This window comes from Talpa europaea (assembly GCF_964194135.1).
Source record: "Talpa europaea genome assembly, chromosome: 6".
Taxonomy (NCBI): Eukaryota; Metazoa; Chordata; class Mammalia; order Eulipotyphla; family Talpidae; genus Talpa; species Talpa europaea.
In genome coordinates this window covers 55,418,967-55,443,607 of record NC_140072.1, presented here as the reverse complement: position 1 = coordinate 55,443,607, position 24,641 = coordinate 55,418,967, and the positions used below count along the sequence as shown (strand labels likewise).

The following is a 24,641-nucleotide window of genomic DNA, read 5'->3' as shown; positions in this document are numbered from 1 at the left end:
ACAAGTACCCATAAGAAATTTTTTTAAATTCAGAGTATGATAAGAATATGAAATAAAAGCCTCACTATAGGAAACATTAGTGCCTAATACTTCCAATGAAAGAGCATAATTAGAAAGTATTTAATCTCTTCTATGTGCTAGAGAGAGAAAGATGGTCATTTATCTCTCCTTAAGGAGCATAAACCCAGTAATATAATCAGTATTTACTGCTTCAAAAAAGTAACTAGGGACCTCTGTGGTGCCACAAGGGGTTAAGATGCAGCTCTATGAAGCTATCGGCAGCCACTGCAACACGAGTTCAATCCCCGGCCAGGAAGGTGAACCACATGGCGCAGCAGATCTCTCCTGACTCACCCACTGCTCTCCTCAACAGTGTATTTCAGTAGATCCGCCTATTCTGTTCCCCACTCTGTCTGTGGTGAATCTTCTCACCCCCACACCCCTGGCCTGTATCCCAGTTCTTGTATGCATAAATAAATCTTTTTCAAAAAAAAGTAACTATTCTTCTAGTCTTAATAAAGAAGAAACAAGGGACAGAAATGAACTCCCACTTTTAAAAAGCAGAATAATGGCTAATGCATATATATTATATGTATACATATTATATTACTTATATATATAAACAAACCCCTTTTGCAGATAGCAGGTGGAACATTACCATGTTCTCTGATGATGATGATTATAATGATGATAATGATGACACTGATGATGATGAAGGAGAAGAAGAAGAAACAAATAAACAAGGTAAGTTTAATAATTATGTGTTATCTACTACTAGAAAGGTGATTTCTAGATCAAGGACACAACCAAATAAAGCCAAACAGAAGCCAGCAGCTTGGCAGAATCAGAGACAGAAGTTCAGGAAAACTGAGGCACCTTGAGGTTGTACTGCAGAATTCAAAAAGGAAGGGAGAGGGAGGATCAATGCAAAAAAAAAAAAAAAAAATGAACTGCAGAAATCTATACAGGGGTTCCCTTGAGTCTCTGCTGAGTAGCAGGCCAGGCATAAGAAAACTGAAATTTCACATAGAGAGGCAAAATGTAGGAAGGAATAATAGGAAGGGAGAAAGTCAGACACCAGAGAAATGGAAGCTAAACACTTCAAAGAGCTCAGACAAGGCTGAGAAACATTCAAACACTGAACAGCAAAGTGAAGAGTCCTCGGAAATTTCTGTGTAATTCAGAGTAAATGAACTGCCTCTGGAATAAAGCTGGGCCTAGCAGAGCTTAAAAGTGGGACTTGAAGGGATCAAACTGATCTGCAAAGAACTTTGCCAAAACAAAGACCAACACTCTCTAGAAAAAAATAAAAGCCCTTCAAAATCCAGACACACTAGGGTCAAAATAAGGGGGGGTGGGGGATGCAATTGTATGGGGAATATAGCTGAAATGAAAATGCATACATTGTGCAAAATGAAAAATGATGTAAGAATTATATAAAATAAAATATTTTTAAAAATCCAGACACTCATCAATATAGTATGTCCATTATCCAATCAAAAATTACTAGATATGGTAAGAACAAAAACTGACATGTAACTAAAAATAAAACAAAATCTGTCAGCAGAAACAAACCTGACATGACAGTTAGCAAAGTACATGAAAACATCTACAATGATTTATTTAAAGAAAGACACAAAAACAACAAAGGAATTAAACATAAAAAGCCAAAAAGAACTCTTAAAGTTAAAAAGTATATCATGTGAAATAAAAATTTCACTGGATGAAATGAAAAGAATAGTAGCTTCTGGAACTGAGAAGAGAGAGGGAAAGCTCCACAAACAAAGATGAGCAGGAAAGCACTGCAGGCCCCCGGCCTCTGACTTGGAACTGAGTAAAGACAGGGAGCTCCTTGATCAAGGTGAACTTCGGAACTGAGCTATTGTCAGAAGCCAGGGGCCCCATGGTCTCCTTTGGGAACTGAGTAGATGAGGGAGGGCTCTGCCACCACAGTGAACTGTGGGTCCCAGGAAAGTGCAGGCCTGCCTGTGGGACTGTTAGAAGCCAGGGACCCAAAGATTCCCTTCTAGAGCTAAGTAAATACAGAGGGAGGGGATCTTCAGAGACAGCACCCATCAACATACCCACATCATTACCCTTGTGGAGTCTGGCCACCAGTTCCTAACATCCCAGAAGGAGCAGCCCAAAGAGATGCCCCCCTGTACCCACCGCACAGTGACCCAACACACAGAACAAATTAGAAAACAAACAACAGGGAGAAGGAAAAATACAAATAACTAAGCAAACCCGCAAGGGAAGGACACGCCCCAAAAAAGAAAATCAGCCACCAGAACTCAACAACAAGACATGGAAGAACTTCTCTGCCTGCCAAATAGAGAATTTAAAATCATCATGATTAAAAAAGATAAAGAAGATGAAATATAATTAATGAACTAAAGAATGAAATTGAGTCCTTAAAGAAGGAAATAAAGGAAATGCAGAAGATTAAAAGATTAATTGAAGAGCTAAAGAAGTAAGGGAAAAGCAACAAAAACAGAATTGATGAAATGGAAGAATGAATCAGTACTCTCAAAAATACAGATATAAAAAGAATCAAAAAAGAAAAGTACAAAGGAAAAAGAATACAGAAACACTTCAAGAACTATCTGACACTGTGAAGAAAGGAAATAAAAGAGTTATAGGAATCCTAGAAGGTGAGAAGAGAGACAAAGGAACCAAAAAACTATTCAAGGAGATAAGAGAAAAGAATTTCCCAAGCATGTAGGAGATGAAAATAGACATACAGGAAGCTAGAAGAACACCAAATTACCACAATGAAAAGAAAACTGCAGCAAGACACATAATAGTAAAGCTTCCATGAGTCCAAGACAAGGAAAAAAAAAATGAAGCTGATGAGAGGGAAGAAACAGATAACCTTTAAAGGAAAACCAATCAGGCTGACATCAGACTTCTCCGAAGAAACATTACAGGCAAGAAATATTCAACAAACTCCAAGTCAAGTCAACAAATGCCAACCAAGAATACTTTACCCCACAAAGCTCTCCTTCCTCTATGAAGGAGAAATAAGGACCTTCTCAGACAATAGGAATCTCCAGAAATTCATTACTACTAAACTCCCACTCCAAAAAATACAACAAGAAATCCTAAAGCCAAAACCAATGGAGGAATGAATGACAGAATAAGGCAAGGATATAATCACAACAAGACAAACAAAATGGCAAATACAGACGCCAATGTATCAATATTAACTCTAAATGTAAATGGACTAAGCACATCAATAAAAAGACACAGAGTAGCAGGACAGATTAAAAAACAAAATCCAACCTCTGCTGTCTCCAGGAAGTACATTTAACTACAAAAGATAAACATAGATTAAAAGTAAAGGGTTGGAAAGCAATTCTACAAACAAATGGCCCTCAAAAGAAGGTGTGGAAAGTCATACTTACATAAAGTAAAATAGACTTCACACTAAAAAAGGTGACAAGAGACATAGATGGACACTATATAATGATGAAGGGGACAATACACCAGGAAGACTTAACACTCATCAATATATACTCACCAAATGAAAGAGAGCCAAAATACATTAGACAATTACTATCATCTCTGAAAACAGATAATAAATAAAGTATATGTGGTAGGAGACTTCAACACCCCATTCTCACCAATGGACAGATCAATGAAACAAAAAAAATCAAGGGCATGATAGTCCTAAATAAATATCTAGACCATAGGGGCCTTACAGATATCTACAAAACACTGCACCCCCAAGAAACTAAATACACATTTTTCTCAAGTATACATGCATCATTCTCCAGGATCTACCACATTTGGGGTCACAAGACAAACATCAACAAGTACATGAAGATTGAAATCACACACATATCTTCTCTCACCATAGAGATATCAAACTAGAAATCAAGAAGCCCACCCCATTACATGGAGACTGAACAACACACTACTGAAAGACCACTGGATTAATGAGGATATCAAAGAAGAAATTAAAAAATACTAAGACAAAATGATAGTGAGGATACAACCTTCCAGAAATTACAGGACACAGCTAAAGCAGTAGTAAGAGGAAAATCAAGAAACAAGAAAGAGGACCTCCCTGGTGGCACAGCAGGTTGAGCGCAGTGCTGTGAAGCTATCCACAGCCTCTGCAGCGCGGGTTCGACTCCCGGACCACCAGGGAGAAACCCACATGGCGCAGCAGACCTCTCCTGCCTTGCCCATTGCTCCCATCAACAGTGTCTTCAATCCGTCTGCCTGTTCTGCTCCCTGGTCTGTCTCTGGTGAATTCTCTCACACTCTCACGCCTCTGACCGGTACCCCAGTTCTTGTATAAATAAATAATAAATAAATAAATAAAAGTCTTTAAAAAAAAATTTATTAAAAAAAAAAAGGAACAAGAGCCCAAAGAAACAACCTAACCGTGCATTTCGCAGAACTTAAAAAAAAAAAAAAAGCCAGTTACAAATAAACAAATTAGAAATAAAACAGATAGACAAAAGGAAAAAGAAAAATAGTGAATGGTTTCACTTATAGGTGGAATATAGGAAAACCAAACAAAGAGTCAAGAAAAAGATAAAACTTGCAAGCTGACCATAGATTTGAAGCAAATAGTGAGGAAATAGGAGGTAGAGGAGTCAAAAGAGGGAAGGGAAGAACACAAGGGATTATGGTGATGGTTCATGGGTTCTATGGTGATGGGAGAACTATGGGGTCTACACCTGCAGGGAAAGAATGATGTAAGAAAATAAAAAATAAAAATAAAAGAATAATAAATGAAAGAAATCATTCACAAAAAACTACATATTGTAGTAGATTCCATTAATATGAATTGTCTAGAACAGGAAAATTTACACAGCCATAAAGTAAATATGGTATTCAGCAAGGAGGGGCAGCTGACAGAATTGGATAAGGTGGTAAAGGCTAAAGAGTTCAGAGTTTACTTAGGGAAGATGAAAACATTCTAAAACCGATTATGGTAATGGTTGCACAACTCTGTGAATACACTAAAGCCACTGAATTGTACATTTTAAATAGATGAATTGAGAAAAGTCATTTGCATATCATATGTCCAACAAGGGGGTAATATTAAAAACATACAAAGAGCTTCATAAAACTTAAAAAAAAAAGAAAACAATTTAAAAGTGGGCAGTATTTGCAACAACATAGATGGAATGGGGGGGGAGGGATTATGCTAAGTAGAATGGGTCTGAAGGAGAAAGACAAATAGCAGATGATTTCACTCATATGTGGGATATAGAGAAACAAAAGAATTGACAAAACTAAAACAAAACAAACCCTAGAAATATATCCGCAGAACTGAGGCTACTAGTGGGAGAGGGGAGGTAGGGTGAGAACAAAGGGGGACAAGGCCTGATGATCTACGGTAAAGGGATATGGGTGCTTTGGTGGTGGGTGTGGTATGGCGACATGTATCTGAGATGTGAACTTATTTCCATAAGTCATATACAGTGTTGAAAACCAATGTTTCCTCATTTTAAGAAAAACTGAATTTTAAAGGCCAAAATAAATTTAAAAAGAAAAAGAAAAAGCGGGAAGAGGATTGGAACAGAGATTTCTCCAAAGAAGACATACAGTGAAAAAATTCATCATCTAAGGAAACTCAAATCAAAACAATGAGATAACACTCACTCCTACGAAAGTGGCTACTATCCAAAAGACAAGAAACAAGTATTAGAGGATGTGCACTGTTGGTGCAACCATTATATAAATTGGTGCAACCATTATAGAAAACAGTAAGGAGATTCCTCAAATATTAAAAATAGAAATTCCATACAATCCACTTCTAGATATTTATCAGAAAAATACAAAAACCCTAAAGAGTTTTCTTAAAAGATACATACATATATATATATATATATATATATATATACACACACACACACACACATTTATTTCAACATTATTTACAAACCAAGTGGGAGAAACATCCTAAATGCCCATTGACAGATGATTGGATAAAGAAGATGACATATACATACATAATAGAATACTACACAGTTATAAAAACCAAAAATCAATCCTTTTGCAACGGTCTGGATTGTACTAGAAAATATTGTGCTAGTGAAATAAGTCAGACAGAGAAAGACAAACACCGTATGATTTCACTCATATGTCAAATATAGAGAACTAAACAAACAGATGAACTAAATAAAACAAAAATAAACTTTTAGACTATTAACACCAATTCATGGTTACAAGAAGTAAAGGGGGGAAAGGAATGGGTAAATTAAGTAAAAGGGGTGAACTGCATGTTACATGTCAGAATTGGGTTTTAAGTAGTGAACTGAATATAGCATATACACAATTGTTGATTGTTAATGATACATACCTGAATCTTATATAATTTTATAGTGTGATGTTACTTCAATTAAAAAATAAGTAAAATAAGTGGATGAATTGAGTGATATATTAATTGTATCTCCATAAAACTGTTAAATATTTTAGAGAGGAAAAAAGCTATTTTAAAATAACCAATGTAAACAAAAAGAAAGCAGCAGTGGCTATGTTAATATCAAACATCACAGATTACAGAAAGCAAAACCTTAACAAAGAAAAATAATAATAAGTAATTTGTCAAGTATATAATAACAATGCTAAATGTATATAATGAGAGTTTCAAAATTATAGCAAGAAATGAAAGAACAGAAAGAATACATAGGCAAATCTACAACCATAAAGACAATTTCAACATTTCTTTTTTTTTTTTTTTTTTTTTTAATTTTCTAGAGGCATGTCTTATTTATTTATCTATTTGTTTGTTTGTTTGGTTTATACATGCACTGGGTACAGTCAGAAGCCGGGAGGGTGAGAGAATTCACCAGAGCCAGAGCAGGGAGCAGAACAGGCAGAAGGACCGAAGTACACTGCTGAGGGGAGCAGCGGGCGGCAGGAGAGGTCTGCGCGCCATGTGGGACCCTCCTCCGGTGGCCGGGGAGCAGCCGGGGATCGAACCGGCGCCGCAGAGGCCGCGGGCAGCTTCGCAACCCAGCGCTCAACCGCTGCGCCACCTGGGAGGCCCGACAATTTCAACATTTCTATGTAAAGGTTGACAAATACAAAATTATGAGAATGGAGAAGCCCTGAATAACTCTGTGAAACAAGTATATCTAGATGACAGTTAAAGAATGTGATACTTAATGATAGAATATACATTATCTTGATATGTAGCTGGAAGTTTCACCAAAAAAAAAAAAAAAATCATAAAACAAGTCTCAACAAATATGAAAGACTGAAATCATGAGTTTTCATATTTATAAACAATGAACTAAAATTGCAACCATTTTTTAATCTGCAAAGTCCCCTAATATTTGGAAATTGATTTACTTCTAAGCAACCAGTGGATTAAGTTTTAAAAATTACAAGGAAAGTTAGAAAATATTTGAAATAAATGGGAAAAACATAGCATCATAAAACATGTAAAATGCAGGTAAAGCACCAATCAGAGGAAAAGGTACAGCTTTAATGACATTAAAAAGGAAAGAAGCAAAATCAGGGCACTAGATGTCCACCATATAAAATAAAGCTAGAAAAAGAGCAAATCAAACATGAGCAGGAGAAAGGGAATACTAAAGATAATAACAGAAGTTAATAAAGTAGACAAAAGAAAAACAACAGGGAAATAAATTAATAAAACATAAAAATGTGCTTTTGGGAAAAATTAATATACTTGATAAACCTCTCTAGAATAATCAGAGCTAGGCAGGGATAGAGAGAGAGAAAAAGTAAGACACAAATTATCAACATAAGCAATGAAAAAGAAAGCACACGTTGAGGCCTCCATGATGGCATAAGGGGTTAAGCACCGCACCATAGAGCAATCCGAAGCCTCTGCAGCACGAGTTCGATCCCCAGGCCGGCCAGGGAGCAACCCACATGGCTCAGCAGACCTCTCCTGACTCGCCCACTGCTCCCCTCAGCAATGTATTTCAGTACATCTGCCTGTTCTGTTCCCCACTCTGTCTCTGGTGAGTCCTCTCACCCCCTATGTCTCTGGTCTGTACCCCAGCTCTTGTATGCACAAATAAATAAATCTTAAAAAAAAAAGAAAGCACACATTAAAATAATAAGGAATCATAAAATAAAATAAAATATGGAATTTTGTGAACATTTTTGTTAAGAAATTCAACAACTTGAATGAAAGAGACAAATTACTTGACAAACACAAATAAGCAAAATTTTACTCAAGAAATACAAAATGCACACAGTCCTGTATTTATTTTTTTAATTAAATTTGCAGTTGAAAATCTTATCCTGAGAAAGAAACAAACAAATCTCCCAGTGCAAGAGCCACCATTGGTAGATTTTACCAAATATTTAAGGAAGATTAGGTCAACACTACAAATTCTTCCATAAAATAAAATCAAAGGGAAAATACTTTCCAACTCAGTCTTTGAGACCTGCATTTAATCTGATATCAAAATCAAAGACATTACAAAAAAACTATGGACCAATATTCCTTATGAACAAAGATATAAAAATCTTTAACAAAAAAGTTAACAAATCAGGGCCTCCCCAGTGGCGCAGCGGTTGAGCGCTGGGTTGCGAAGCCGCCCGCGGCCTCTGCGGCGCTTGTTCGATCCCCGGCTGCTCCCCGGCCACCGGAGGAGGGTCCCACATGGCGCGCAGACCTCTCCTGCTGCCCGCTGCTCCCCTCAGCAGTGTACTTTGGTCCTCTGCGCAAGATTTCCAAATACAGGCTAAATATACAAAACTTAATACACTAGTAATAAATGACTAGAAATTGAAATTTTTCATTTAAAAAAGTATAAAATAATGAACAATTTTGGAATAAATATGAAAACTATAAACATTACTTAAAAAAACTGAAGAACACCTAAATAAGAGAGTGTCCACATTGGTTGGGGCAGGGCAGAAGAACTAGACAGCAGGAGAGACCACAGATTAAGTAAAATAAGGAAGATATTCTTGAGAAAGGCAGCCTGGAATGGAGTGTCATTCAGGCAGGACAGAACATGTCACAGGGTAAAATATATGAAAGAAAATTCAAATGTCCAAAAACCAATCCTAACCCAAGAAATAAAAATTATCTATCATTTCACAATTATTAGATTGTCAAAAACCAATTAAGTTTGATCACACATTTAATAAGGGGTTATTAACCAAGGTGAATTAAAAAAACTCATCATATTTAAGAATTAAAAAAAAAAAACAATAAAAAATGGGCAGAATATCTGAATAGACATTTTTCCAAAAGGGTATACAGATGGCCAACAAACATGAAAGTGTTCATCATCACTTCTTAATAAGAAAATGCAAATCATAACTACAATTAGATATCACCTAACACTTGTGAGAATGGTTTACTGATGGCAGACCGCTAACTGTTATTACCAATGTTATCTCAATTTAAAAAAAAAAAAAAAAGACTGCTAACAAGTGTTAGGATATGGAAAAAAAGGAAGCCTTTTTCACTGCTGGTGAGAATGTAGATCGGTGCAGCCATTTTGGAAAGCAGTATTGACCTTATTCACAAACTAAAAATAGAATTGCTATGTCATCCAGCAATCCCATTTCTGGGTATCTATACATATAATATAAAATTATCAAGTCAAAGAGTTATACGTGAGGACCTCCCCAGTGGCGCAGCGGGTTGAGAGCATGATTGTGAAGCTGTCCACAGCCTCTGCTGCACGGGTTTGATTCCCGGCTGGCCAGGGAGATATCCATATGGAGCGGCAGACCTCTCCTGTCTCACCCACTGCTCCCCTCAACAGTGTATTTCAGTCAATCTGCCTGTTCTGTTCCCCACTCTGTCTCTGGTGAATCCTCTCACCCTCCTGTGCCTCTGGCCTGTACCCCAGCTCTTGTATAAATAATTTTTTTTAAATCTTTAAAAAAGAGAGAGAGAGTTATATGTGCCACAACATTTACTGTAACAGCATTTAAAATAGCTAAAATATGGACACAAAGTATGTTCCCAATTATAAATAACTGGATAAAGAAGATGTGGTACATATATATACATTAGAATACTATTCTGCTATAAGGAAAGATGAAATTTTGCCATTTGCAGCAAAATGAAAGGAACTTGAAGGGGTTGTACAAAGTAAAACACTCAGAATGATATTCAATTTCACCTATATGTGTGATATTTTAAAAAATAAGCAAATGGACAAAACAAAATAAAAATTAGTGAACAATGAAAATCAAAATGATTGTCAGAGGTGAAAAGGATGGGAGAGGTAGAGGGTATAATGGATGGTAGTGAATGTCTTCTTTTATTTAATAAATAGAAAAATTCATATATAGATATAGGAATCAAAAAACTAGGAAATGAATATCCATTAAATCAGAGTAGTTGGGATACAAGTGCTTTTTATTCTCTAGAATTTTCTGTAATTTTGGAACTTTACAAAAAGGTTATCATAGAAATAAAATTACTTTCATATCTCATTGAGTAGAACTCATATCATTCTACCTATTGTATCTGATTTAAACATATCTTTTGAAGAAAAGGGAGTCTGGGAAATAATCCTAAGAAATTTTTCTAAATGTTCATGCCTCACATCTTAGCATCAAATTTCTTGAGAATTTAGAATTTTTATTCATAACATTTCTATTATTACCTCAATATTTAACACATTTTAATTTCAGACTTTTTCCCTCAATACCTAGGTAAAATTAACATTCCAGGAAGATGTGCCCTGTTTATTGTACAGCTTCACGTATTCCCATCATCCTGCAGGATACCCTAAGAGAATGGGTATGCTTACTCTAGTTTGGGGAAGAAAGCCAAAAAGTCACCAGTTTCCTCTGAAATAAAACCAGAGGGAAAAAAAAAAACACAGGCGAGGAATTCACTGAACTTAACCTTGATATTGTTCCTTATGACAGTTAAGTTTGTGTGTTAATGTAGCTAAGAGGTCACAGTACCTAGATATTATTCTAGGTATTCCTGTGAAGGCATTTTTCAATGAGACTACTAACACTTAAATCAGTAGACTGTGAGTAAAAAATATTAACCTCCAAAATGTAGGTGGGCTTCATTCAATCAATTCAAGGCCTTAACAGAAAAAAGACTGACCTTCCTGAAGGAAGTGGGAATTCTGCCAGCTGACTGTCTTTAGATTCAGGTTATAATATTTACTCCTCCCTGACAGTCTAGCCTAATAGCCTACTCTGCAGATTTTGGATTTAACAGTCTTCATAATCGAGTGAGCCAATTCCTCAAAATAAATCATTTATCTTTAAACACACACACACACACACACACACACAGAGTTATGTTTCAATGAAGAACCCTGACTGGTTCACCCCTACACCAGAACCACTACTTTTTCTTTACAATACTAAACCAAAGCATGTTTCTCAAATGAAGTATCATTAAAATATTGACAGTTATATGCTTTTTTTACTAAAAGACTGAGACTTCTATAAATAAAACTGTTGAGTAGCAATTTTTATTAAACATAATACATGACAAAATGCATCAACATGCCATTAGTATACGTGAGTAAAGCTCAGGATAAATCAATAAAGAGATACAAAATGCTAGAGAAGATGTAATGCGAACTCAATTATTTTTTGAAAGATTATACTAAATATGGACTCTAAAAATATTCTAAGTAACAGAAATTTTAGATAATAAAAACTATGTGGTAGAAAATCTTACCTTTTAGTTTTCATCTGGTCCCTTAGTTTGCTATACATCTCCAGGACTTGAAAGAGAATGAGGAAAAAGAACACAAAAGCATTTAGAGAAATTGAAAGACAAAGTAAAGCTAAAGGAATTTCATCAAGAATTCTACTCCATTTCCACTTCCTCACCTGGAAGACACAGCATTAATTTATCAACGGTGGCAGAAATATTTCTCTGTTGTAGTCGACACTGCTTCAGCTCTTCCATTGCTAATACCAGCTTGGCAAGAGGGAAAAAAACTGAATTATGCCAACAGCTGTAAATAAAAAGCTTTCTGTCACATTTTTCCACCTTATGTTCAATTCATCAGAAAATCCCAGTTTCACTATAAGACCTACCAAGTGGACTAAGGAACTACTTTTCTTTTCTCAACCAGTAAAACACTCCTGCATGGTTTCCCATTTTCTCCCCAAGATACATTCTATACTAGAAAAGGCTAAGTAAAATGAAATCCTAAAATTCATACAGGAGAAAAGAAAAAAATACAGATTTTCTCCAAATCCTCAGACTCTCCATGATTTATGGTTTCATCAATCTTCTGAGAAGATTCTATATTTTTTTCATCAGTGCTAGACTTCAAGAGTCTTGAAAATAATCTTCAGCTAAATCTTTATTTCAACAAATACACCACAGACTTAGAAGTTATGGCTTTTCCAAGAGTTCCAGCTTAGCAGTGAATAACTCACTTTTCTTCCCAAAGCTGTTTTAAAGGCTTCCAACTGAAGTCATATCACAATATAAGTAGAAGAAACTATATTCTCTACTTAATTTAAAATAGGTAAGACAAAAAAACAATACTCTGCATAGCAGTAGATTATCCCATATCCATACCTGAAAATGTAATTTGCTTAGATACCAGGGAAAAAAAAAAAACAAAAGAGAATGGCCCTGATTAAGCCACTAATAAAACAGTCAAAAGCTAATTTTAAAATTTTTTTAAATTAAGCATAAATATGTGTTAGTTGAAAAGAAAATGAATGATACAGGGAATAGTAATGGACTATAAGTCAGAAAATGTGTGTTTCAGTCCCAACTTTGCAAATTACTAAGTAACTTAGGCAACCATCCTCTGTTTTAGTTTCCTCATTAACAAAATACTAATAACATCTGTCTGACATTGTCATAGCTCCACTATGAGGATCAAGTTTTAAAAACGGATGTAAAATAATCTTGTAAACTGTGATGGTTTAAATGGCAAATTTCTCCATTAATAGAATCAATGATTCATTTTTTTTAATAGATACTTAGAGAGCACCCACTTAATGCCAATCACTGTTTAGGCAAGAAGAGAGGATAAAGCAATGAATAAAATAAGTCAAAATTCCTGACTTCGTGGAGCTTTATTTCTAATGGAGGGAAACAAAACCAAATATATAAATAAAAATCTTTATCAGAGAATGATAGTCACAATGAAGAAAAATCAAGCAGGAAGATAAAGAATGCAAGGGGTAAGAGTGAGACTGTGATTTCAAATAAGGTAGTTAGAAAAGACCTCATTAAGGATCTGAAATAGGTAAATATTGGAGAAAGACCATCCCAGAAAGATGGAACAATACTGGTCATTCTATGACTACCTAGGTGATTTAAAACATAGCTATGGAAGGCTACATCCACTCTCATTAAGTGTTCTAGTGGCTATATTCATTAAATGTAGATATATATTAGGAGAAGCAACAATAATGTCCAAGTTCCTCCAACAAACGTTCATGGTCTTAAAGTCACTAAATGAAGAATGCAGTCATCAAAAGAAAATAACAGGAAACAGAAAAGATTTTCAAAAGGTAAACTGGCCTTACTTCCTTTCCCTCATGTTGGAGTTTTCTATTAGTATCCGTGACTTGATTCTGTGGAGAGAAGACAATTTAAACTCATAAAAAAACAAACATTTAGATAGCAGTTGGATAAGATCAAAGCTTTAAATGAAAAAGATAGGTATTCATATTCATATATTCATGAGTATTCTATGATATTTTGCTTTAGTGGAATTCTCTTGAGTTAAAATATCAACCTTTCTACTGGACATTTGTATTACATTTAGCCATTCAAAACTTAGGAAAGATATGTTTGTTTTTTATTATTCCAATTAAAACAATATAATGACTAACATGGCACTTTAATTCTGAAGTAAAAAGGGGGTACAGGAAAGAAAAATAAAATAGAAAAAAATAGGGCCTCCCCGGTGCCTCAGGGTTGAGCGCTGGGTTGCAAGCTGCCTGCAGCCTCTGCAGCCCTAGTTCGATTTCCGGCTGCTCCCCGGCCACCGGAGGAGGGTCCCACATGGCACGCAGACCTCTCCTGCCACCCGCTGCTCCCCTCAGCAGTGTATTTCGGTCTTCTGCCTGCTCTGCTCCCCGTTCTGGCTCTGGTGAATTCTCTCACCCTCCCGCGCTTCTGACTGTACCCAGTGCTTGTATAAATAAATAAATAAATCTTTAAAAAAAAAAAAAGAGCTACTTAAAAAAATAAATAAATAAAATAGAAAAAAATAATCCACAAAGAACCTGACCATCTCTACAGTGCATAGAAAAATAAAATTTTATCATAGGTACTCTTCATTTCACCAATGTACTCCTGGAAAACTCAGGTTTAAATTGAACTTCCCAACTCATGTCAAATTTTCCTTAATATCCTAAATTTGGAAAATATTTAATTTTGGAAAATATTTACCTTCATTCTTTTTGTAGTATTAATTTTCAATATCTCCTAATACTTCCATATCCCCATGTTTCTACATTAATCTATACCAAGTATTCAAGACCATGAGCAAGTCTTAAAATCTAGAGTTCATAACTTAAGGGAACTGGCACTACCTTTTTTGAGAATGATTTTTGAAGACACCATTAATACTTACAAAATTAAGCACATAGAATAGTAATGTCCTCATCATATTAGACATGTCAAAACATGAGCAATATTATATTCTAAAACTTTCTTTAAAAGATAATTTCTAACTCTCACCAATAAGTGCCACTCCTTATATTTTTTTTTTTTGCTCTTTACTTTTTTTTTTAAGATTATATTTTTTATTTATTCATACAAACACTGGGTACAGTCAGAAGCACGGAGGGTGAGAGAATTCACCAGAGCAGGGAGCAGAGCAAGCAGAAGGACCAAAGTACACTGCTGAGGGGAGCAGCGGGCGGCAGGAGAGGTCTGCGCGCCATGTGGGACCCTCCTCCGGTGGCCAGGGAGCAGCCAGGGATCGAACTGGCACTGCGGAGGCTGCGGGAAGCTTCGCAACCCAGCGCTCAACCGCTGCGCCACCAGGGAGGCCCTGCTCTTTACATTTTTAAGGCAACCCAGTAACCCAGCATTTCTGATTATGTCTGTGAGAACATCAAGAATATTAATAGGTACTCTGCATATGCACACAAGTATACACACTCACACACACACACATACACACACACAATATGTATGGGAACTAACACTGAACAGGTCAGTTTATTCAGGACATCTTGTAGCCTTTAATATTGTACATGTTGCATGAATGTCTAAGAAAGGGAAATCATGCATAGTGTTTTCCAAACTCATTTAACATAAAACCCTTTTATTAAGGATTATATGAAGAAACTAGTTTTTCAGGAACATAAATTTGAAAACTTTGCCCCAAATGATACACTATATCTGGACTATTATTTTCACAGCAGATATATATATCACAGTGATATATATATCACATATACCCTTCTTTCAAAGACAAAATGAAAACTGACCTTCTTCAGGAAGTCTTATAAAGTATCAGAGAAGCAAGAAACCCTTAATTCTCTTTATTAATTTTTTATTTAATAGCACCAGATGTGAAACACTTAGTTTTATTGGATAAGCTCAATATGAACTGTGAGTGTTGACATAGCTATCCAAAATAGTGAACTAAGACAACATTAACGAAGCATTATCTAAAAATGGGGTCAGCAAACCATTTCTGTAAAGGGCCAGATAGTCTATATATTGCAACATATCAACCCTGCCATTATAGCAAGAATGCAGCTATAAACATAATGTAATTGAATGGACATTGCTGTGTTCCAATAAAATATTTACAAAAATATAAGGTAAGTTGGACTTGGTCTATACTACGTAATTTGTTGATCCTTGGTCTAGAATATAGTAGTTTAAGAACATACTATGAGAATCATGTTCGGCTGTCTCATTTTAGAAAGGCTATTGAAAAACTGAAGCTATGAATACTGAGCTATGAATACACTTAAAGAGGAAATCAAAGCAATAGCATATGAAAAACAAGAGAAAGCAATTTTCAGCTCAAAGAAAAGAAAAAAATTCATTTGGAGATACTATATACTGAACACTAAATGCATATACCACAACTGAACTACAGCTATCCTTCAAATACCTCAAGAATTATGGGAAGAAAGGTGGAGACCTAGAAATAAAGTGTATTAATCAAGCAAAAAAATGAACGTTACTAGAAAACAGGATTAATTACAGCTCAATATAAGAAAAAGCTTTCAAGCAATGTGAAATAAAAAATGGAGTAGGTTGCTCTAAATGGTAGTGCTCTCCCCTTCACCTCACTTATGCAAGAATAATATTTTTTATTCTAAACTGGAGTTCTCATCAAATGTAACCTTCTATAAATACTACTAAATTCGGCATTATTATCTCTACCAGTTTAGAATATCTGTTTACCTTATAAAGACACCATTTCTGAAACTTGGATTGCAAGATAAACATTGTATATTGCAACCCAGTACACAAGTATCAGGAATACACACTCACACACACAAACACACACACACACACATACATACCCCTGAAAGATTTTCAGGAACCAGTGCTTACCCTTACTACATGTAATACCCCGACCTTTTCTATTTCACTATTTCACTTCAGCTTTTTTTTTAAACACACTGATAAATTTGCACAAAAATTAATTCATGCAAATTACAGTCTAAAACACACCCATAAAAGCCTAAACAATGTTCTGATAAGAAAGATTAATTACTATTTCAATACTATTTTATATAACCAATAAGAAGAAATTTTACTGCCCGTCTAGGATACTACTTCTCTTGATTCAGAGAGCATGAAGCTACAGATATACTGTGAATCAAAAGAAGTGGCCATGCTAGAATGTGTTATTTCCTATTATTGTAGATTAAAATAGTACTGACAGTAGTTAACACTTTCCCATTTTATAAACTCTTTTCTAGAGTTCAGAAAACTCTACATTTCATAGTTTTTTAATGCAGAATCTAGGGATTCCCCTAGAGCAGACCCTCCAGGTGTACTGCTAGGCTCTCAAAGTGGATGGAACTTAAGTAGCTAAAATCCCTCCATTGGTAATCTCTCGTCCTCAGGGGTATCCTGAACAATTTAAAGGAATTTGCAACCTGAAACAATTGGAAGGGAAGAAGAGGAAAAGATGAGTACCAACCTACAAGTGCTATCAGCAACTGGTGAACATTACGGGCACTATTCAGGGCTACCTGGAAGCACTCCACCACTTGGCTACTTCAGTAACCAAAGACAGATCATCCTACTGCCCATCACGGAGAAGGGGCCCAGGGAGCTGAGAAGTTTGGAATAAAGATATCCGAAAAGCACAGAAAAGAACAGTCCAAGGTGAGGATGGGAAGATGGGATGACGGGGTGAGGACAAACAGCACACACAGCTCCTGGAAGGAAGCCCATATCTTTATTTTTATACATTTCAGATACTCTTGGCCATTTCAAGCCATTTAACACCCCCACCAAAATTCAGCATTCCAAATATATAGGCCAATGAGCAAGAGGAAGCATAAATGTGTTGGCAATACTATATATCTTAAAATGTTGGGCAGTTGTTATACATGTCCATAAACTCTTTATTTGAAACCTTGAGACCCAACATACTTCAGACGTCACAATTTCAGAAATTCTATAAAACTAATATGGTATAAAGTGTTTATCACATTGTATCTTCCAAAGGTACTAGACAGTACTAGGTACTAGGACAACATTCATAATCAAACCCATTAATATTTCTATAGCAAAATGCAAACATCTTTACATACAAAATGTATTAAGAAGTTTGATAGCTTCATATTCATTCAGATAAGGTTTTGCAGTCAAATCAGACTTCAAATCACTATAGCTTTAGAATATAATTTATGATCTGATAGCCTAGTTCTCCCCTCAGAAAAACTGTTCCTGTGCTTTTCTTACCAATGTATATTTTATAGGAATTTTACACTCACTGTCAAGTTCTCCCCATGGGATTTTAATTAAAATTCCAATAAGACCAAAAAAAAGTGGGGGGAGAGAAGGAAGAGGGACGTGGGAAAGAAGAAAGAGTAAAAGGAAAAAGAAAACAGAAGCATAAAGACTGGAAAGGAAATAACTTTTTATTACTTAACAGCTCATGTATTTACATAAGAAATAAAAAATAATCTACACACAAATTATTAGAAACAAAAGAGAAGATTAGTGAAGTAGTAAGGTTTAAGTTCAATAAGCAAAGTGGTTATCCAAGGTAAGTGAATTTGCTGTGCCAGGGACCAGACCAAAATGGCTACCCTCCTCCCTGAACTTGAATCTGTCATACTAAAGAAGAACCCTCATATTCTGGTAGAATATACTCCAGCTCACACCATCAGTGATATTTTCCTTTGGCTTAGGTTGCCATGCTACAAAGACTTCTATAGAAATATCTTAAAATTCCATCATCTTACAGTGATGGCTTTTACCTAGCAAGGAAATAGGTAGATGTACATGAAAAGTAAACCAAGTTTCTGTTTAAAAGTAAATTTTACTGATTTTGTTACTGGTTCTCATTCACATGTAATTACCCAAAATAAATTTTAACTTAAAAGGGCATTCTTTTAGATAAACGCCATAATCCCAATTATTTATGTTTCAATATAAATTCCTTCCTAACTATACAAAAAGTCATGACAATAAATATGTAACCTGCAATGTATTCCACTCCTTTAATGCTAATCAAAATCCTAGCACAGGGTGGAGAAACGAGTCCCTCTTAAAGTCTCCTTACTTTGAGTTTCTGTGCTTCTCCTCTCACTTTCAGCAGTTCAGTTATAGAGTCCACAAAACCCTGGTAATGAAAGTTGCACATTTTCTCAATTTCTCGGTCATGATTGCGAATGCGAGTTTCGAGCTTCTCCATGAATCGTCCATGTTCCTCACCATCATAGACAGACCTTTAAAAAAAAGGCATAAAGATTACACCAGATTTACTTCTAACAAATAGAAACAGAATTACAAACCCAGAAGCAAATGTATTTGGAAAATAGATAGATCTGGGGCATAAGCCACAGAGTCATCCAATTGTGTTAATATTGTCCTCATGTCAGATGAATTTTGGTTTTAGGAAAACCAAACATTTTGCTTCTTTATTCATTCAAAAATATTTTAACGCTTACTGATATTTATCATAGCCTGAATTATAACTCCTTTGTGCCTTTTTAGCCAAATTGAGTTCAAAAAAATCAATTTTGAATGAACCCAACCATCCAATTATTACATGACTATACCAAGAAGCTAAACTGCTGAAGAAATATTATATAGCTGTGCTGTAGATTCAGTTTTGTTATGGAACTAAAAATCTAAACTGGGTACTCAATAACACTACATAATACTACCAAAACTATCCCCCTCCACTGCCACTCCAAAAATCTTTTTTTAGTCTCTAAAATAACTATGTGTAAGAACCTTACTTTTGCCTCTCCTCAACTGTTTACTCTAACATGACTATATACTTCTCAAGAGAAAAAAGAAAACTGGCCTACCTTTCCTCCTCTCCCACTAAGATCAATCAAGCTACTTAATCTGTATCACCTACTCTGTCCACTTTCCTATAACAATGCAGAAAGCATTTCAAGCTCTTATCTATAGTCAATCTTCCTTGTGACCTCCACAATGGAAATATACAAAGAATCCAAGTGGGAGAAGAAAGAGAAATATGAGGAAAGGCAATATAAGAAAATGGGTATTCCAGAAGGGGAAGAGAGAGAGAACATCAAACTTATTCAAAGAAATAGTGAAGGTAAACTTCCCAAACCTGGAGAAGGAGAAAAATAAAAGAAGCCATGAGTATACATTGGAGGAAAAGGAAGTCTCCTTAAATAAATGGTGTTGGAGAAACTGGACAGGCATATGTAAAAACATTTTCTAGAAACAAACCACTATCTCATACCATACACAAAAATTAACTCAAAATGGATAAAAAAAAAAACTTGTAAGAAAACATAGGGAAAACATTCTATAACACAGGCTTCAGTAATGTCTTTGTGGATTTGTCTCCAAAAGCAAGAGAAATAAAAGAGAATATGAACAATTGCTTATATCAAACTAAAAATCTCTGCACAATGAAAGAAAGTGAAAGAAAATGACATCTACTAAATGGGAAAAAATGTTTGCTTATCATTTATCTAACAAGGGATTGATTGCCAAGGTCTCAAAGTTACACAACTAATAAATAACCCAACCAAAAAATAGGCAGAAGAGCTAAATAGGCACTTCTCAAAGAACACATACAGGCACATGAAAAATGTTCATTATTACTTATCATCAGGAAAAGGCATCAAAACCACAGTGAGATACCACTCCACAACTCTGAGAATGGCCCACATTGAAAAGAACAGAAGAAACAAGTGTTGACAAGGATTTGGAGAAAAAGGAATCCTCTTCCATTATTGGTCCAGCCCCTATGGAAAACAGTATGGATATTCCCAAAAACATTAAAAATAGACCTACTGTATGATACAGCAATTCCATTCTTAAGTATTTACTTGAAGAATCCAAAAACGGTAATTCAAAGGGAAGTATACACTCCTATGTTCAAAACAACATAAGTATCCACTATGAGTGGATTAGAAAGATGTGGTATAAATACATAATGGAGTACCACTTAGCTAGAAAAAAACAGAGAAACTTTTGTCATTTATAACAACATGGATAGAACTGGAGGGGATTATGCTATGCAAAACAAGTCAGAAGGAGAAAGACAAACAGCAGATGTTGTCATTTATATTTAGAATATAGAGAAACAAAATAAAGGACCAGATACAACCAAACCAAAAACAAACCCCAGAAATCTGACTGTAGAATTGAGGTTACCAGAGGGGGATGGAGAAGAGAAGAGCAGAGTAGGGAGGAGTGGAGGACTATGGATACCTTGATGGAGGGTGTGGTGTGTAACATATACTTAAAGGGTGTGATCCTATACCTCTAAATCATATGCAGAGTTATAAATTAATGTTGCCTTAACAAAAGAGAAAATAGGAAACAATCAATTACAAATCTTCTTAAGTATCAGCCTCACTCTAAATTTCTACAATGTACTTCCTCCCTCAAGTTCATTAAGTAATAGCATAAAGATTACATGCTTTTATAATAATGTAAACAGGTAGTTCAAAAACAGAATGAATTCTCCACATCCTGATCACTAGTCCCCAACTGTTTCTCCTATCTGAGGGTTATTATCATTACAATAATCTATTTAATAATGATGATGGTGAATTACACAGAAGATTTAAAATGGTTCCCCTGTCGCTACATGCAAAAGAATGAAGCTTGACCACTACCTCACACCATACACAAAAATCAACTCAAAATGGATTAAAGAACTAGACATAAGACCTGAAACCATAAAATACATAGAAGGAAATATAGGCGAAACACTACGTGATATGCACATCAAAGACATCTTTACAGACACATCACCCAAAGCAGTGTTAGTGAAGGCAAAGATAAATAGCTAGGACTACATCAAATTAAAGAGCTTCCGCACAGCAAAAGAGACAATAACAAAAACAAAGAGAAACCCCACCGACTGGGAGAACATTTTTGCACACAACACTAATGATAAAGGACTGATCACAAAAATCTGCAAAGAGCTGATGAGACTCAACAACAACAAAGAAGATAATCCTGTCAAAAATGGGCAGAAGAGCTGAAAAGAAACTTCTCTGAAGAGGAAATGAAAATGGCCAACAGGCATATGAAAAAATGTTCAACATCACTTGTAATCAGGGAAATGCAAATCAAAACGACAATGAGATACCATCTTACACCAGTGAGAATGGCACATATTAAAAAAACTAGCAACAACAAATGTTGGCGAGGATGTGGAGAAAAAGGAACTCTCCTGCACTGCTGGTGGGAGTGCAAACTGGTCCAGCCACTATGGAGAGCTGTGTGGAGATTTCTGGACCTATTAAACATAGAGCTTCCATATGATCCAGCAATTCCACTCCTAGGTATTTACCCAAAGGACACAGAAACATCCATTCCAAAGAACACCTGCACCCCTATGTTTATAGCAGCACTATTTACAATAGCTAAGCTATGAAAACAACCCAAATGCCCAAAAATAGATGACTGGATCAAGAAGATGTGGTCCATATACACCATGGAATATTACTCAGCATTCAAAAAAGATAAACACATGCAATTTGCAGCAACATGGATGGCGCTGGAAGGGATCATGCTCAGTGAAATAAGCCAGAAAGAAAAAGAAAAATACCAGATGGTCTCACTCATAGCAGGAATCTAGAAAACTTAAATAAGGGACCAGGAAAATGAATAACTATAAGAAAGTGAAAATCAAAATCAACAAAAAACCATGAACCAGAGACACTCTATGGGGGGTGGGGTGCGGGGAGTTGCAATAAGGGGGTTGCAATTGTATGGGGAATATAAAAATAAAATTCATTAAAAATAAATAAATAAATAAATAAATAAAATGGTTCCCCTGGGTATCTTGAGAATTTAAACAGAATAAAATGTAAACGCCACATATTTAAAATAGGGATTTCTGGACAGGGAGTTCAAAAGAATTAAAAACAGGGATTTTGGACAGGAATTTGTGTCCCATGAATATGCATCAGGAAATCCACAATTCCTGGATTTTATGTGGACATATAAATATGTGTACAAGCAGAAGCATGTATTTTTAAGGGGAACTGATCCATAGTTTCCATCTGGTTATCACAGAGGTTAAATACCACTGATTTAAAGTTTTGTTTTAAATCACTGACCATAGGAATAAAGCAATTACAGTTCACTACCTACCTATTCAACTTGAATAAGCATTTCAATGACATCTCCGCCTTACTGTAACCAACATATCCAAGATATAATATAACCAAGATATAAAATGCTAAAAAGAAAACCTACTCTTAAATTCTGGAAAGGTCATATGACTACTGAAGTTAATCTATTATTTGTAGTTAATATTATCCTGAAACAAAGAATGGCTTTCCCCTACCTAGCCTGCTGTACAAGCATCTAAAACTAGGGAAAGACTGCCATCTAGTGATGGCTTATTTCTAACATTTCCTGAAACTTAAATTTGATGTGCGCAACTAGAGGGATTTCTTGTAAGTCTAAAAACTGAATTCTATACTTGTTGGCCAAAGATTCATAACTACTTATTAAAAGATATGTTATTTAAAATACTTTACTGTCCAAATCTAATAGAAATCAGGATCTTGAGAAAAAGGCATACGCTTTTAACATGTTCAGGTGCCCTTGACACAAGTAATGCTATCTATGAAATAAATTGCATCTCTAGTTTAATTACTTGTGATAACCTGTGAAAGCTGACCACAGATATGAGGCATATGGAGGAGAAGAGAGAAAGAGACCCACAATGTGGGGAGAAATCACAATAGACCATGGTGGAAAATTATGGATGCTTCCATGGTGGCGGGAGAGCTGCGGTGACTACAACCGATGGGGAAATCCTATATTTTCAAACATTAAGCAAGATAGTAAAACGATGGCACTTCAATTTTTTTAATTTATTTTTAATTATTTGTGACAATCCAAAGAATAGTGCAGTACCAAGTAAAAGGCAAACAAGAAAAAATCTTGGAAATTAATAACATTTTGTAGCCTAAAATTTGACTTAATTACATAAATGCTACCTGCTGGCGTCTGATAATTAAAACAACATCAAATGAACCACAGATTTTTTGCAAAAAGTAAAATGTTTTATCCTAGTGTCCACTTCTGATGCAAACTTCTAAACACCACACCTAGATGTGCATATTAAGACAGATTTTAGCTTATAAAATGTCACTGGAAGAATTCTATTAAATAATATTTATTACTCCCCTGTACTGAACCAATACATCAGCTCAAATCTGTCAGTCAAAAAGAGAAAAGTAAATGAATCTTGTTATGAACATTTACATCCTTTATATCCTACATATATCATTTAGTTTCCGCGCACCTTATAAATTAGACATTATTCCAAGTTTATAGATGAGGAAACTGAAATCTAAGACAATGAAGCAACTTGCTAGATTCACACAGCTAGATAACTTCAGTCTGTCTGGTTTTAAAGTAAGGAAAGCAAGAAAGTCACATAGAACCCTAAAACATTAAGAGTTGAAAGAGGTCTTGGAGATGGAATACAAAGCTTTTATTGTACAGTGGAGGAAACTGAGGCCAAGAAAAGTTAAATGCCTTAATCAAAATTACATTGCTTGTTACTAATACAGCTGGGCCCAACTCCCAAAGAAAACACAATTAAGAAAGCTAGTATAATATGAAGCCAACACAAAGCTAAGTGGTTGAGACAGACAGACATAGAGACAGGGAGAGAGACTTATTTTCCTTCAAGATGAGTCAGTTGCTTAGTAATTGTGCCTATACAACAGCCATGCCATTCTTCCTCCTTTTGGGAGAGTCTCAACTTGTTCTGGTATATCACCTTCCCATCCTACTGCAAGGGGTAAATACTAATTAATCTGGAAACCAATCATAGTAATTCCATTCCCTTTATCAATGACCAGTTAAAAGGTGACACAACTCTCACCAATGAGAAGTAAAAGGAAGTGTGGCAGTAAGCATCCAAGAAAACAGTTTTCTTTCCTGAAGTATGCAGGAAAGAAACTGCTTTTCATGCCTGCAGTTGCAGCAAACATCCTAAAATGAGAAGAGATTCTACCAATAATCTGGCGGGGATGGCAAAGAGTAAGGGTGGAAAATACCTGGGTCCTTGATGAAGCAATCC

At 35.5% G+C, this 24,641-nt stretch overlaps 1 protein-coding gene across 2 annotated transcripts in view; it reads right to left on the bottom strand.

Annotated features, from left to right (window-relative positions):
• EXOC6B (exocyst complex component 6B) overlaps positions 1 to 24,641 on the bottom strand; it is a gene marked incomplete at both ends in the record, with an annotated part of 577,226 nt that overhangs the window by 481,676 nt on the left and 70,909 nt on the right. For both annotated transcript variants that reach the window (XM_084235083.1, XM_084235084.1), the window contains 4 exons: positions 11,630 to 11,675; positions 11,785 to 11,875; positions 13,453 to 13,500; positions 18,651 to 18,816. In XM_084235083.1, coding sequence (XP_084091209.1) covers positions 11,630 to 11,675; positions 11,785 to 11,875; positions 13,453 to 13,500; positions 18,651 to 18,816 — 351 coding nt within the window. The remainder of the gene's footprint in view (positions 1 to 11,629; positions 11,676 to 11,784; positions 11,876 to 13,452; positions 13,501 to 18,650; positions 18,817 to 24,641) is intronic.